General features: G+C 36.7%; 1 protein-coding gene across 1 annotated transcript in view; it reads right to left on the bottom strand.

Moving 5' to 3' along the window:
- Positions 1-1,114: 1,114 nt before the first annotated feature.
- The window catches only part of HCRTR2 (hypocretin receptor 2), a 110,329-nt gene continuing 94,481 nt past the window's right edge, over positions 1,115-16,962 (bottom strand). The window contains exons 5-7 of the mRNA XM_004772409.3: positions 6,539-6,759; positions 3,597-3,718; positions 1,115-1,491 (exon numbers count right to left, since the gene is read on the bottom strand). Of these exons, the coding sequence (XP_004772466.3) occupies positions 1,262-1,491; positions 3,597-3,718; positions 6,539-6,759 (573 nt within the window). The 3' untranslated portion in view covers positions 1,115-1,261. The remainder of the gene's footprint in view (positions 1,492-3,596; positions 3,719-6,538; positions 6,760-16,962) is intronic.

Here is a 16,962-nt window from a genome sequence, read left to right as displayed (position 1 = left end):
TGAGTCAGGAGCCAGCACTTCCCTCCTAACCACCTGCAGGCCTGCATGGAATTTGCTGACATCAACCATGTCACTGTAATGAATCAGAAACAAAACAGGACAACTTTCCTGCTCACATCCCTTGTTGGTTGCTTCACTGCTCCACCCACGTTTGAATCTGCCCCCCAGAATGCTTTGCTGTCCTGTAAACTCTATCAACATGTGTCCCTCAGTAACTGAGAGCTCTTGTGAAGGCACGTGTACATCCGTCCCTACCTCATTCTCCAGCACCTAGCACAGTGGGTGCTTGTATTTGATTAATGTTTATGAAGTTCAAATAAATGCAAATATTTATCATCACATCTCCATGACAGTAGTAACTGTCCCCATATGTGACATAGTAGTCCACAACTCCTTTTCTTTGTAAATTGCATTCTTAATTTAATTCAGCAAGGCCAACTGTGACATTTTTATGGGTTCTACCCATAAAAGAATTCTACCATATTCTCAAATATCGAAGTCTTTTCTTAGAGATGGAGATTGTTAGTATTTGTAGTTACTCCAAAATTGTTATGTTAATACAGTCTTACTGGCCATATGTTGAGATGAGAAATGTGAGCAACGGTAAGGTTACAAACCTGAGAAAATTGTGTAAATGGGCGATCAAATGAATGGAAATTAAAGTTTAATAGTAAATATTTTTGAATAGTTTTGAAAGATAGCTTTTGATTATCTAATATAATATGCTATTTTATATATAAATATTCTTTCAGATGTCACATCATAATGACAGTCTTTTGTAATTTTTTTAAACTATGAAATCAGCTAACATGTCTGTTGCTAATTCAGAGTTAGTAATTGCTACTTCTTTTAAAAGAAAATCATTGGATTACTCTTGGTAATTTTTTGCAACCAAGCTGAAAGTGAGAGAGCAAAATAAAAATTAGAATTAAAAATATGCAAACATTTAATTGACACAAATTATAATACATAAAGCTAAAAGTGAATAGCCTAAAATTCAGTTGAAAGTCAAACTTCTAACATGTTTAAATCAAAAGTTGAGAAATTATTTTAAACTGACTTTTCTTTTTATTTCCATAGAGTAATAGATTAAAAAGAGAAAGAAGGAAAGAAAAAGAGAAAGAAAGAAAGGAAATTGTTTTAAAAATTTCCACAAAGTAATTTTAGCTTCAAATCATTAGGATAGTAAAGTTTGTGTGTACAGAGATTTTTAAAAAAAGAATAGTTTTACCCAGATATCCCTGTCCTATGAATGAAAATACTACCAGCTTTGAAGTGGCCCTGCTCCGTTGGCTGCTGGGAGTGTGCTTATGCTGGTGAGTACAACTTGCTCTGAGAGTTTTGATATGTTGTCAAAGTTGCTGATCTGGGTGGTCAGAGACTTCCGGCTCTCTGTGCTCCTTCGGCCCCGGGTGAGCCGGTCCTCCTGGCGATGATGAACTCCAAGGCAGCAGCAAGAAAACGCAGCTTTAAATTCCTCTCGAAACTTTCCTGGCAAACCAGGGAGAATGAAAGGAAAAAGAATTACACATCAATAGGGTTCAACAAATCATGAATAAGATATAACCCAGTAGCTCCCTTGAGCCAAACCAACAATGAGGTACAATATTTTGCAAAAACGGGGAAATCGGAAGAGGAAATTGGGTTACTGGAAGTTTGGTAGACTCTTGACACAATAAGGTATTTCCATAAAATAATATAACTGATTTTCATGTATGATGTTTGGAGTTGGTTTCTTTTCTTTAGAGTCAAACCTTCTTCATTTGCGATTGTGGGTTTTTACAGATAGCTGTAAAGAAAGTGATCATTAGTAGGATGTCCAGAGGTATTTAATAATTTCAAAAATGATGAAATCTGTGTTGTATATGGCCACGACAGTGCAGAAATTACCCCTGCACTGGACTTTGAAGAAACTGGTCTACTGACACACTCAGTTCAACAAAGAATCTAGAAAAAAAAATCTTAACATATATAGAAAATTTCTTAAAGTTTCATAATCTGCATGAGGCAGAACAAAACAAAACAGAAGAAAAAAATTACCTACTTTAGAAGTTATTTCTTGCCTTTAAATCACTGACATGAAATTGGAGAAGTATGAAAATGAAACAGTCACCTTTTTAAGGATAAATGAACAGGATGGGGAATCATCATTTCTCTTCTCTGAGCTTCTATCACCAAAGCAGGTGATTGAGTAATTACACATGAGAAGTGAATGTTCAAGGGACTTGGACAATTGCAGGCACATCCCAGGTCTCCACAGGTTCCAGCCACCTTCCCTGCCTTAACCCACCCCACAAGTGCACTTTAACTTGTGGCCTTGACTCCAAACACTTCTTCCTGTAACTTTCTAGGAAGTTTGATCTGCTTAGTGCAAGGCTCAGGGCTTTAGTCATCTCTAATCCCAAGGCAACAGCTTCTTCATTGCTTCCAAAGCCACAGTTCCACATGGTCCCTCAAACCTAGCACATGAGCAGTGAGTTGTCTCTGGTTATCTCCGATCTAATGCCGTCTTTATTCTGGAGACAGGTGCTGGCTGTGGCAGGGGAAGGCAAGAAAAAGGGCAATTCAATACAAAACAAACCCCACATTTATATCACCTGAGTCTCTGAAAGGTGAAATAAAGCAGGTTTTTACATATTTATATATAGGGTATATATGCCATGATTGAGGAAAAAACAATGAAAATTGTTTAAAAAAATCTAATTAACTGGTCATTTGTCTTCTTCTTCTCCTTCTTCTTCCTTTTTTTTAAAATAACCCATATAACCTACAAGGCCAAAGATGAAGTTGGAAAATACACATACTTTATTAAGTACACAGTAAAATGAATTGCTAAAATTATCATATATTTGGAGATAGCAATGAAACAGAAAGAGCCAACTGGTTAGAGAAGACGACAGTGTACAGATGTAGCTAATTAAAACACAATTCTAAAGGTCAGTCAGGCAAAATGTTTGTAAATAAAACAACTAGTTAAATGATTTTTACAATTACACTGGTTTCATACACTGAGAAAGATTAAATCAGTTACAGATGTATGTCTGTGCGTGTCATTTAGCTTGTATGTTATTTAGAAGTCAAGTCATTTTTTGTGGTCAGTGAGAAATCTTGAGATAACCCCAAGAGATGTTACTCACAAGAGAAATGTAAATGTAGAAAAATACCCAAAAGTGGAAGGGTTCCAATTCAATCTCAGTGAAGCAATCTCAGTGTTGGCAAAGGAAATAATATAGCAAGTCTGTACTACTTTCAGATAAAATTATTTTACAGGTTGGTAAATCATAAATTTAATGTATGGCAAACAGGGTTCTGTGTTCTTCAATTCTCACAATTTTCACTTTCCTCCTACTCAACATTTCTTGTAAATTTGGTGGGAAAATGCCTTAGATGATTTTCTCTGATGAGTCAGGTAACATGTGCTCCCTCTCATAAGGGCAAAACCTCAAGTCAAATTAGATCGGGGTGGGGGGGGGAATCTCACTGTAGAGCAATTAAGCTCTTCACACATTTCAAGAGTGTTCAAAACCTTCTGGTCATTGATTCCTCATCCTTGGTAAGGATTGTGGCTTACATGGAAGGAACAGTTGAAAACTCACCACTGAGAAAATTATAAATAATTGGGTTCGCAGCACTATTGGCATATACAAGCCAGTGTGAAAATGTAAACCAGGCATATACAGTCTCTCTGTCTTCTGTGTGGGTAAACATCCCAAATACTCTGTAGGAAAAACAAAACAAAACAAAAAGCTATCACTGGAAATCCAGTGTGATTTTGAAAAGTACATTTCAAATAATGAAATTCCTGGGTGAATGCAGCCCTTGATGGAAGCTGCTTAATTAACTCCTGTCCTCCTCTGCAACAGGCACTGGTTTATGATGCCATATTGGGTTTAGAAAAATGTTGGTACCTGAACAAAATCTCCATAGCACAATTAGCAAGTCAAAGGCAAATTCTAGCAGGAATGATCTCTTTCCTTAAAACAACAAATGCAATACTATTTCTGGTGAGTAAGAGAACAGAAGTCAAATATATATCTATGTCCCTTCTTTTGTTTAGTTTCTAAGTACAACTGAACAATGTTTGTTACTACTCCATTTTGTGTGTCATTTAAAAGGCCTCCTAAACTGCAGTCTTTGAGTCTTTCTTCCTACCTGCCTTTGTGCACTGATCAAAGTATCACATTTTTTTTCAACTACCATTTTCCCAGCCTTCTTGAAATTTGAATTCTGGGACTTCATTACAGTCAGAGGGAAACTAGTTTTCTGTAGGCAAAATTCTGGTAACTTCTTAAAATACATGAGTTTTAGTATTTTTATTATTTTAAACTCTGAAAAATATTTCATTATTTTACCCTTAAACATCATTTTTAAGATGTGTTCCATGCTCAGAAATATCTCATCTTTCAAATTCAATCCACTAGCCAATATCAGGTAGCTGGTAACTAACTACTCAATAAATTTTACAGGCTGAAGATGATAACACATTTCCTGCACGATCCTGCACCATTGATTGTATTCGATTACATGACAGTGCCCATGATAGAAATGCATTTCTGGAATGAAGTGATCCTCCGTGGAGTACTGGAGTTTTACAAAAATATCATATGGAGTGGACTAACCTGGACAAATAGAACTAATAGTATGTTCTGACCCTCTAGCATAATATATCTTTGAAATCCTAGACAAACCAGAATTGCTTTAAAGAAGCTGGTTTTAACTAGTCAGGCAAAAAATTGTTTTAATGGAGAGTTTAGGGATGTCTAAAGGAAATACAAGCATAACCTACAAGGGCAAACACAGAGGTAAGAATTTGAAGAAAAGGAGTGTTTTTCTCAAGTCTTGTGGAAAAGAGCAGAATGCTTAAAAAATTGAAAATATTTTAATGTAGACTTTCTTCCTAGCCATTTATTTTCATTGGAAAGGGAGGACTTTAACTTAAAAAGAAGAGAACTATTACAGACAAGTAGATATTTGGAATTAGGTAAGAACCCATTAAGTGGCGAGATGCAGGGAATCCCAATGAGCAATCCAGAGAGAAGTAAATCTGACTTTTGTTGAATTTAGACTGAGTTCCATAAAAGTACAAAGAGTTAAAAAAAAAAAAGGAGAAAATCATTCAGTATCATAGCATGTTTAAAAGGTTCTTAAGAATAGAAAACAACATCTAGCCCAAGAACAGAATAAATTCGTATGGGATTTTTGTAATCAAGAAAAATAAGACTGAAATAATGAAGAGCTATGGAGGGCAAAGTAGCTTACAGTTTCTTGTGAGCCAGTACCTATCTCAAGGCCCCATGCTGCTGAAAATCTCATGCCTTTTAGACTGCATCTGTACTAAATAATACTACTAAACAAAAGTTCATTTTCCATTGGAAGACTTATTTAGCAATCAGAAACAAGGGCCAAGAAGAATGAGAAATCTTTGCAGCTGGTTATACCACCTTTAGTGTATAACTCTGGCCAAAGCTGCTGCTCTCCAGAGTCTCCAGCTGTGAGGAATATGATATTGACTCTGAATCAGGGAAAAGTGAGAGGAGCAATCCTAGTTTAAGTTTGAAGCCCATTATAAACAAAATTACTATTACCTTGGGGCCTGTCCGTTTGCAACAGTTATGGTAATTCCCAATAAAGTTGGATGGCTGTGAAGTTCATGTATACCACAGCCCCTGCATTGGCTGTTCCTGTCAGTCCATTGTTTTAACTTAACATTGTATCTGCAGCCTAACAAATAACACATTTTCTCTCACTGAAAAGGTACATGCTAATTTTTATTAATAGTCATCCTGAGCTCTTGACTCAGTGACTTGAGGAAATGGCTTTGTTCTATTTAAAGATTCAAAACGAAGTATGAGCCCTGATTCCATTTGTGTGTGCGTGCCTGTGTGTTCACTCACAAATGCTCTTTTTTCCCCCTTCCCCTATGCATTGATTTTCCTTCTGAAAAAATACCCTTTTAAATATAATTAGTATAATTAATATACTAATTAGTATAACTAGAATGCTAAAAAAAGATCTCTATCTCTTTTTTTATTTTTTAGATAGAATTGTGTCATAATTCCCTATGTATGAGAACAAAGCTTTAGAAAACCCCATTTGTTCTGATCAAAACAGAACTTCAAGCTGTAAATGAGGTTTTTTTTTTTTTCGTTTGTTTTGTTTTGCTTTTGGCTTCTGGGTTTTTTGTTCATTTATTTATTTATTTATTTATTTTTGCATTAGAACTTTTTCTCCATCTAAGACTCAGCAATTAGCTTGAAGTCGTCAGGGGAACATCTGTTTTGTGTCTGCCATTCAACAGAGAACTTCCACGGACAAGTATATGTAGGGTCTGCGCACTCTAAAAGGCTGTCTCAGTTACCTGTTAGGAACAACAACACAATGAGTTATCTGGCCTGACACTATCTAGGCAAAGGGTTTAGATTTTTCTCTGGCTTAAGGAGGGGGAAAAAAAAAAAGAATAAAAAATTTTTTAAAAAAGACAAAAAACTTCTTCACTAAGAACCAATAAATTTATTTTCAAATAATAGATGAACTTTACCTCTTGAGCACGTTGAGGATGCTAATTGGTAGATAGCAAATTGCAAACACCAAAAGCACAACCATTAGCATCCGGGCTGTTTTCCGTCTGGCTCGGATCTGCTTTATTTCAGCGGCCACAGCACTAATCCTGGACTTGGTCTGCTGTCCTGGCCCTCGAGGCTGTGAAGCAGGCTGCAGGGGCTTCCACTTTCTCTGAACTACGGATGATGTTCCAGGGATCTAAAGGGAGCAGAGATCTTTATTGCCACCTGACTCAGGGAAGTTCCACTTCAGAGAAGCAACTAGAAGATACAGGAAGGAGAGTGTTCTGAACGCCTGTGGCCTGGGGAGGCTTGAGAGCCTGTTTCCCCAAGAATGTCTGCTGAGTGGAGTATGTTCTAGAGTAATACAGTTGAGTACTGGAAAGGAGTTTGGGGGGGAAGGAAGTTGAAATCCCATTTTTGTCAAGGTCTAAAGAGAGCTGCAAATGGAAAAGATATCTCTTTATGAAAGAGAAGTTGTACATCCAGACAATAGAATATTATTCAGTGTCAAAGAGAGAAATGAGATATGAAGCCAGGAAAAATAGTTAACTTAAGTGCATATTATTCAGTAAAAAAAAGCCAAAAGAGAAGACTACATACCATAAAGTCTACAATAATATGACATCTTAGAAAAGGTAAAATCAGAGAGATAGTAAAAAGGTCAACGATTGCCTGGAGGTAGTGGGGGTGTGTGTTGGGAGGTTAATGGGCAAAGTACAGAGGATTCTTGGGGCAGTGAAAATACTCTGTATGATGCCATAGTGATGGATACATGTCATCATACATTATATGATACATTTGGAAACATTGTCTAAATCCATAGAATGTACATTAAGAGTGAACCCTTAGGTTAACTATAGACTTTGGATGATTCTGTGTCCATGTAGGTTCATCGCTTGTAACAAATGTATCAGTCTGGTGAGGCATATGGATAATGGGGTGGTACTTCATAAGTGGAGGTAGGAGACATTTGGGAAACCTCTGTATCTTCCGCTCCATTTTGCTGTGAACTTAAAACTGCTCCTAACAACAAAACAAAACAAGCAAACTAACAACAAAAGCCAGCTCTTACTTAAAAGGAGAGAGAAATAAAGCTGGCAAAGAAGAGCTGTAACAGGACAACCATCGTATAATCTGATTAGGTATTCTGGTTCAGCTCAGATACCTCACCTTAGAGAGGGGAAACGTTAACAGGTAATTGCGAAAGTAACCTGAAAAGATTTTTTTCATGCATCAATACTGCCATCTGCTGCCAGAGGGACAGATAGGACTTCGCTACCTAGCGCTTTTTATTAGATTCTGTTTCTCAGGTTTGGTCAGTGGAAACCTTGAGTGAAGCAAATAAAAAAATAAATAAAATATTCTCTGATCCTTGCTAATTATTGTTATGAAAATTGCTTGAAACTCATTTTGTGTTCCAGTCTGGCTTTTTAAAATGCATACAAACAGGGGTGCCGGGTGTGGCTCCATCAGTTAAGCCTCTGCCTTCAGCTCAGGTCCTGATCTGAGTCCTGGGATCCAGCCCTCCAGCCCCTTACGCTTACTCAGTGGGGAGTCTGCTTCTCCTTCTCCCCTTACTCCTCCCCCACTGGAGCTCACACTCACTCTTTCTCTTTCTCTCAAATAAATATAATCTTTAAAATAAACTTAAAAAAATAAAATGCATAAACACAGTGAGAATCCCTTGTGGTCTTACATTAACATTTCATATGGCTGGAATTTGTAACAACAGTTAAACAACTTGTACTTCTCCATTTCTTTTCAAAGTTATTTGATAATAGCAGGGAGTCCTTCCAAGTGTAATATTTTCTTAATTATAAGCTCATGAAGATTGATAGAGTTTAGTGAGCAAAACAATAAAATTCAGCATGCATAATTTTTTTTTTTTTTTTTTTTTTCTCCTTCATTTTTTTTTTTTTTTTTTTATTTTTTATAAACATATATTTTTATCCCCAGGGGTACAGGTCTGTGAATCACCAGGTTTACACACTTCACAGCACTCACCAAATCACATACCCTCCCCAATGTCCATAATCCCACCCCCTTCTCCCAAACCCCCTCCCCCCAGCAACCCTCAGTTTGTTTTGTGAGATTAAGAGTCACTTATGGTTTGTCTCCCTCCCAATCCCATCTTGTTTCATTTATTCTCCTACCCACTTAAGCCTCCATGTTGCATCACCACTTCCTCATATCAGGGAGATCATATGATAGTTGTCTTTCTCTGCTTGACTTATTTCGCTAAGCATGATACGCTCTAGTTCCATCCATGTTGTTGCAAATGGCAAGATTTCATTTCTTTTGATGGCTGCATAGTATTCCATTGTGTATATATACCACATCTTCTTGATCCATTCATCTGTTGATGGACATCTAGGTTCTTTCCATAGTTTGGCTATTGTGGACATTGCTGCTATAAACATTCGGGTGCATGTGTCCCTTTGGATCACTACATTTGTATCTTTAGGGTAAATACCCAATAGTGCAATTGCTGGGTCATAGGGCAGTTCTATTTTCAACATTTTGAGGAACCTCCATGCTGTTTTCCAGAGTGGCTGCACCAGCTTGCATTCCCACCAACAGTGTAGGAGGGTTCCCCTTTCTCCGCATCCTCGCCAGCATCTGTCATTTCCTGACTTGTTGATTTTAGCCATTCTGACTGGTGTGAGGTGATATCTCATTGTGGTTTTGATTTGTATTTCCCTGATGCCGAGTGATATGGAGCACTTTTTCATGTGTCTGTTGGCCATCTGGATGTCTTCTTTGCAGAAATGTCTGTTCATGTCTTCTGCCCATTTCTTGATTGGATTATTTGTTCTTTGGGTGTTGAGTTTGCTAAGTTCTTTATAGATTCTGGACACTAGTCCTTTATCTGATATGTCGTTTGCAAATATCTTCTCCCATTCTGTCAGTTGTCTTTTGATTTTGTTAACTGTTTCCTTTGCTGTGCAAAAGCTTTTGATCTTGATGAAATCCCAATAGTTCATTTTTGCCCTTGCTTCCCTTGCCTTTTGCGTTGTTCCTAGGAAGATGTTGCTGCGGCAGAGGTCGAAGAGGTTGCTGCCCGTGTTCTCCTCAAGGATTTTGATGGATTCCTTTCGTACATTGAGGTCCTTCATCCATTTTGAGTCTATTTTTGTGTGTGGTGTAAGGAAATGGTCCAATTTCATTTTTCTGCATGTGGCTGTCCAATTTTCCCAGCACCATTTATTGAAAAGGCTGTCTTTTTTCCATTGGACATTCTTTCCTGCTTTGTCGAAGATTAGTTGACCATAGATTTGAGGGTCTATTTCTGGGCTCTCTATTCTGTTCCATTGATCTATGTGTCTGTTTTTGTGCCAGTACCATGCTGTCTTGATGATGACAGCTTTGTAATAGAGCTTGAAGTCCGGAATTGTGATGCCACCAACGTTGGCTTTCTTTTTCAATATCCCTTTGGCTATTCGAGGTCTTTTCTGGTTCCATATGAATTTTAGAATTATTTGTTCCATTTCTTTGAAAAAGATGGATGGTACTTTGATAGGAATTGCATTAAATGTGTAGATTGCTTTAGGTAGCATAGACATTTTCACAATATTTATTCTTCCAATCCAGGAGCATGGAACATTTTTCCATTTCTTTGTGTCTTCCTCAATTTCTTTCATGAGTACTTTATAGTTTTCTGAGTATAGATTCTGTGTCTCTTTGGTTAGGTTTATTCCTAGGTATCTTATGGTTTTGGATGCAATTGTAAATGGGATTGACTCCTTAATATCTCTTTCTTCTGTCTTGCTGTTGGTGTAGAGAAATGCAACTGATTTCTGTGCATTGATTTTATATCCTGACACTTTACTGAATTCCTGTATAAGTTCTAGCAGTTTTGGAGTGGAGTCTTTTGGGTTTTCCACATATAGTATCATATCATCTGCGAAGAGTGATAATTTGACTTCTTCTTTGCCGATTTGGATGCCTTTAATTTCCTTTTGTTGTCTGATTGCTGAGGCTAGGACCTCTAGTACGATGTTGAATAGCAGTGGTGATAATGGACATCCCTGCCGTGTTCCTGACCTTAGCGGAAAAGCTTTCAGTTTTTCTCCATTGAGAATGATATTTGCGGTGGGTTTTTCATAGATGGCTTTGATGATATTGAGGTATGTGCCCTCTATCCCTACACTTTGAAGAGTTTTGATCAGGAAGGGATGTTGTACTTTGTCAAATGCTTTTTCAGCATCTATTGAGAGTATCATATGGTTCTTGTTCTTACTTTTATTGATGTGTTGTATCACATTGACTGATTTGCGGATGTTGAACCAACCTTGCAGCCCTGGAATAAATCCCACTTGGTCGTGGTGAATAATCTTTTTAATGTACTGTTGAATCCTATTGGCTAGTATTTTGTTGAGTATTTTTGCATCTGTGTTCATCAAGGATATCGGTCTATAGCTCTCTTTTTTGGTGGGATCCTTGTCTGGTTTTGGGATCAAGGTGATGCTGGCCCTCATAAAATGAGTTTGGAAGTTTTCCTTCCATTTCTATTTTTTGGAACAGTTTCAGGAGAATAGGAAAATGTAGTTTAGTTCTTCTTTAAATGTTTGGTAGAATTCCCCCGGGAAGCCGTCTGGCCCTGGGCTTTTGTTTGTTTGGAGATTTTTAATGACTGTTTCAATCTCCCTACTGGTAATGGGTCTGTTCAGGCTTTCTATTTCTTCCTGGTTCAGTTGTGGTAGTTTATATGTTTCTAGGAATGCATCCATTTCTTCCAGATTGTCAAATTTATTGCCGTAGAGTTGCTCATAGTATGTTCTTATAATAGTTTGTATTTCTTTGGTGTTAGTTGTGATCTCTCCTCTTTCATTCATGATTTTATTTATTTGGGTCCTTTCTCTTTTCTTTTTGATAAGTCGGGCCAGGGGTTTATCAATTTTATTAATTCTTTCAAAGAACCAGCTCCTAGTTTCGTTGATTTGTTCTATTGTTTTTTTGGTTTCTATTTCATTGATTTCTGCTCTGATCTTTATGATTTCTCTTCTCCTGCTGGGCTTAGGGTTTCTTTCTTGTTCTTTCTCCAGCTCCTTTAGGTGTAGGGTTAGGTTGTGTACCTGAGACCTTTCTTGTTTCTTGAGAAAGGCTTGTACCGCTATATATTTTCCTCTCAGGACTGCCTTTGTTGTGTCCCACAGATTTTGAACCGTTGTGTTTTCATTATCATTTGTTTCCATGATTTTTTTCAATTCTTCTTTAATTTCCCGGTTGACCCATTCATTCTTTAGAAGGATACTGTTTAGTCTCCATGTATTTGGGTTCTTTCCAAACTTCCTTTTGTGGTTGAGTTCTAGCTTTAGAGCATTGTGGTCTGAAAATATGCAGGGAATGATCCCAATCTTTTGATACCGGTTGAGTCCTGATTTAGGACCGAGGATGTGATCTATTCTGGAGAATGTTCCATGTGCACTAGAGAAGAATGTGTATTCTGTTGCTTTGGGATGAAATATTCTGAATATATCTGTGATGTCCATCTGGTCCAGTGTGTCATTTAAGGCCTTTATATCCTTGCTGATCTTTTGCTTGGATGACCTGTCCATTTCAGTGAGGGGAGTGTTAAAGTCCCCTACTATCATTGTATTATTGTTGATGTGTTTCTTTGATTTTGTTATTAATTGGTTTATATAGTTGGCTGCTCCCACATTGGGGGCATAGATATTTAAAATTGTTAAATCTTCTTGTTGGACAGACCCTTTGAGTATGATATAGTGTCCTTCCTCATCTCTTATTATAGTCTTTGGCTTAAAATCTAATTGATCTGATATAAGGATTGCCACTCCTGCTTTCTTCTGATGTCCATTAGCATGGTAAATTCTTTTCCACCCCCTCACTTTAAATCTGGAGGTGTCTTCGGGCTTAAAATGTGTTTCTTGGAGGCAACATATAGATGGGTTTTGTTTTTTTATCCATTCTGATACCCTGTGTCTTTTGACAGGGGCATTTAGCCCATTCACATTCAGGGTAACTATTGAGAGATATGAATTTAGTGCCATTGTATTGCCTGTAAGGTGACTGTTACTGTATATGGTCTCTGTTCCTTGCATAATTTTTAAGAGGAAAATGTGCCAACAAGCACACCATAGCCCTGTGTTGGTTCTAAGACTCCGTGGTCCTTTGTTGAGACTATTCAACTGTTGCTTTTATCTCCGTGCTGCTGGCCAGGACAGACCCATGTGTTCCTGTGCTCTCTCAGAACACACGTTGGAGGGACTCTGCTGCTTTATACATCACAAGATCCAGGTGTGTTAGATAATCTTTGCAAGCAGAATTTTACTTTGATTTCTATACATATTAATATGGAGCCTCTTTTAACCATAACTATTCTCTCTCAAAAAGAAACAAATGAAGTTAATGAAAACCTGCCCTTATGTAGAAAAACATGTGACAAATTATCTCTCTTCTAGCTCTTTGTGTTCTTTTATGTAGACTGATTTTTTCACGTAGTGGTGGTCCTCTACGTTTTTCTTCTCTGTGTTACTGGTTGGGGGCGGAGGGGGTACAGAGAATGCTTTCTCCTCTGTGAGTCTCTTTTTAAATAGTCATTTTTAAAATAATTGAGGAGAAACTGCAATGGATGCTAGAAAGTTCCAGAAAAACTGTAGCATGAGTAACCATATAAATGTCTGCTAAATGATCTTGAACTGTTTTCTAAATGATCTCTGAGAGATCATTTAAACTTTAGAAATTCTCTTATTCAGTGCTCCCCTGAAGGAACGAAATAATATCCTGCATCTAATTACTTCCTCAACCCTCAGAAACAAAGTTCCCATAAAGAGAAACTGCCACAGGAAGCATGCAACCAGAATTAAACACAAACAAATAGAATTAGTGATAACGTCCTCTTTTAGATGATGATTTAAATAAGGATGGAAGATGTTTAATCTGAATTCATCTTGAGGAAACCCACAAATGTCCCCATTGATAAGTTGTCTAGGTCTAGAGAAGGTCAACCTAATGATAACAGAAATCGCTGATAGTAACTGAGCACCAGGAACTCTGCATAATCTTGAGTAATTATTAATGCATTCCTAAAAGTAGATTATTATAAACCCTATTTATAGATGATCAAGCAGACATTAAAAGTTAAAATATCCATGTCTACATCTAACAAGTCAGAATTGCTCTGTCTGGCTGCAGAGCTCATCTTTTCCCATTCTGATGTAGGGTTTCCATTTATAAACTTCAACACAATGTGTTATGGAAGACAGCAAATTTTTAAGTATGTGCCTAGTTACATGAAATAATAATCATACTAAAGGGCATTGAGAAATCCAGCCTGGGAAGCTGTCCATCTAGAAAGGTCTTCCCCTGCCATCTCAGGAAGGGCTCAACAATCCAACTGTGTAAAGCGTGTGTGTGCACACATGCGCACGCACACACACACACACACACACACACACACACTTCACTTTTATTCCACTATTTTAAATGAATTTTAAAATAATCTTTGATACAAAAATACATCTTGGAAGAGGTCTTGCCACAATCATGAATTGGAGATATCTTGTAAACGATGGACCTTGAAACCTGCCCTTTCTTAAACTGTGTTTGTGACTAGGATTAATTTTTAAGAAAAGGGAAACATGCTGTATACATTAAAAGAAGAATAGAGGATATTGTGAATAATGAATAAATTTGCAAATTTAAATGAGATGGATAAATACCTTGAAAAACAAAGATTACCAAAACTGACACTAAGGATTACCAAAATTGGCACTATGATCCCAAACCTTGTTAAACAAAAACTCCAGGCCCAGATAGGTTCATTAATGAATTCAGTCAAATAGTACAAAATAAATAATATCGATCTTATGCAGACTCTTTCTGAAATTCAAAGAAACAATAATACTTTCTGAATAATTTTATAATACTACAGATATCCTAATAATCAAAGACATAACAACAAAAGAAAACACAAAGATGAAAAATTCCTTAAAATATATTATCAAATAAATTAGCAATATGCAAAAAGGATAATAAAATTCACTCAATAAATCAACTTGATTTATTCCAGCAATGCAGTGTTAATTTAACATTCAAAAATTAATCAATGTATCATATTAACAGAATAAGAGACAAAAATATGACCATCTCAATAAATAAAGGAGAAGCATTTCAAAAATTCAACCCTTTTCCATGATAAAAATTTCAGTAAACTAGTAACATGAGGAAACTTTACCTACCTGGTAAAGGGCATCTATAAAAAAGTCTTCAACTATCATCCTACCTAATGGGAAAAGATGAACACTTTCTTTTAAGACTGAGTACAAAACAGCAAAGTCTTTTCTCAACATTAAAATATGAGTTTTACTCAACATTAGCCAGTATAAGAAGAACAGAAAAATAGATAAAAGGTACATAGATTTATTTTATTGGGGAGACATTATTGCTTACAAAGTAAATCCTAAGGAATTTCTAAAACTCTACTAGAACTAATCCCTGAATTTAGAAATATGCAGGACCCCCAATCAAGAGACAATCCCTTGTATTTCTGTGATAAAATGATTTATGACATATGTTTCATGGTCCAGATGACGAAAATATATTTCCCAGATATATCTGGTCTTCATCTATAGTTCCTGAACATGCTTTGAAAACATAAAAGGTGAAATGGGTGTCCTATTAATGAAAGTAACTTAAGATCAGGAACTAGTTGCCAGGAGGACCAACCATTAAAGGATGGTAACTTTCAGTCCCACTCCCTGACCACTTGGAAGAAGAAAGGAGCTGGAGTTGAATCAGCTAACAGCCAAAGACTTAGTCAATCATTATATAATGAAACCTCTTTAAAAATTCACAGTGACATGGGTTTCAGAGAGTCTCTAAGTTAGTGAACATATGGAGATGAGTAATGAATGGCATACCTGGAGAGGACATGGAATCTTCTTGACCTGTGTATCTCTTTATCTGGCTGTTGATTCATAACCTTTAACAAATCCTTTAACAAACTCATATCATCAAATTTTGAGATTTACAGTAAAGGCATATACATAATATTTATGTACATATATGGAATTTTGTGTATCTTGGAAAAAAGAAGAGGCTCAGTCTGATAAATACAATTCTGGAAATCAACTCATTAAAAAAATGCTTGGAAAATATGTCACCTAAAACAATTCTGTGCAGTTATGAAGGAACCAGTAAGAAGTCACTTAACAGCCAAGGAAGGGAGTATGAATATTCAAAGCAAAGAGAAGAAGAAAGACAGATACAAGGGCTATGGGAAAATAGTATTTAAATAGTGAAACTATGAATGACATTATTCAATGCTAGCAAATGACTAAGCAAGAAATCCCTAGGAAAACTTTTTTTGGAAATCATTGATGAGTTTAAGTAGGAACTGTTTCAATGTAGTGATAGGATTTGAGTAAGAATGAAGTGGGTTGGGAAATCAGTGAGGGTGGCAGGTGGTGAGAAAAGGAGCCAAAAAAGGGAAATGCCATGAATTTTAGCTAGGAGGAGGAGGAAGAGCCAAGAGTTAAGTTAGTAACTGGAAGAGTATGAGAGTTAGGAAGATGTTTTTTCTTAGTACTTAAAAGTTCCTACTCCAGGAGGACAGATCTTCTTTATCTTTCTTCTAGTCTTTAGCTCATTACCCATTTTACCATAATAGAGTACAACTGATACTTGGAAGGTGCTATCTCATATGAAGTGATCTCTATCTTTCTCTGTCTGGCAGGAAAAATGGGACTTTTTTTCTAATTCCTTATACTACCATTTGAGAATGATGGAGCTCTAAGACCCAGTGACTTTTTTTTTTTCTGTTCAACTCTATGACCTCTTGACTTTTTTTTTTTTTTTTTAAACCCTGGCAAGCCCTTTTAGAATTTAGATGAGCCTGCTTAGCCCACAAGATGAGGATCATAACTGTTTTATCTGTCCCATCTTTTGGCTTCATTGTCAAAATAGAAAGATCTACTTTAAGGTTCTATAGACAACCCTTATGGACTACAATGGACTACTACTGCCATCCATGATCTGCTCACCCAATCCCCAAACTCAAGGCTCTTGTCCTTTGTCCATCCCCAGAATGTGTTGACTCTCAACATTACTCCATCACACAATCAGCTCTTCTTTGTAGAAACTGGTTTCCCTTTTCCTTCCTGGAATCCAACAAATGGTTTTTACTGATTAGATCCTCTCATGCTTCTGTATTTCTATGGACCTTAAAATCTTTAATTATAACCAGCCTTTGGACAGTTCCCCTTATATATTCTCATTGCATCAACAAGTCGATGGTGTTTACCCTGTTTTCCTTCCCCCGAGTTTGAGTAGGAGAATTTTGTAAAAGAATCGCCTCCATCTTTAATGTTTTTCTTATTTTAAAATGCCCACTGTTTTTTGTTCTCTTAAAAAAAAAAAAAAGATTTATTGAGATATA

Source organism: Mustela putorius, unplaced genomic scaffold (assembly GCF_011764305.1).
Source record: "Mustela putorius furo isolate JIRA1106 unplaced genomic scaffold, ASM1176430v1.1 tig00003983_pilon_pilon_pilon, whole genome shotgun sequence".
NCBI classification, from domain to species: domain Eukaryota; kingdom Metazoa; phylum Chordata; class Mammalia; order Carnivora; family Mustelidae; genus Mustela; species Mustela putorius.
Note: the sequence above shows the minus strand (reverse complement) of the source record. Positions and strands in the feature narration are given on the sequence as shown.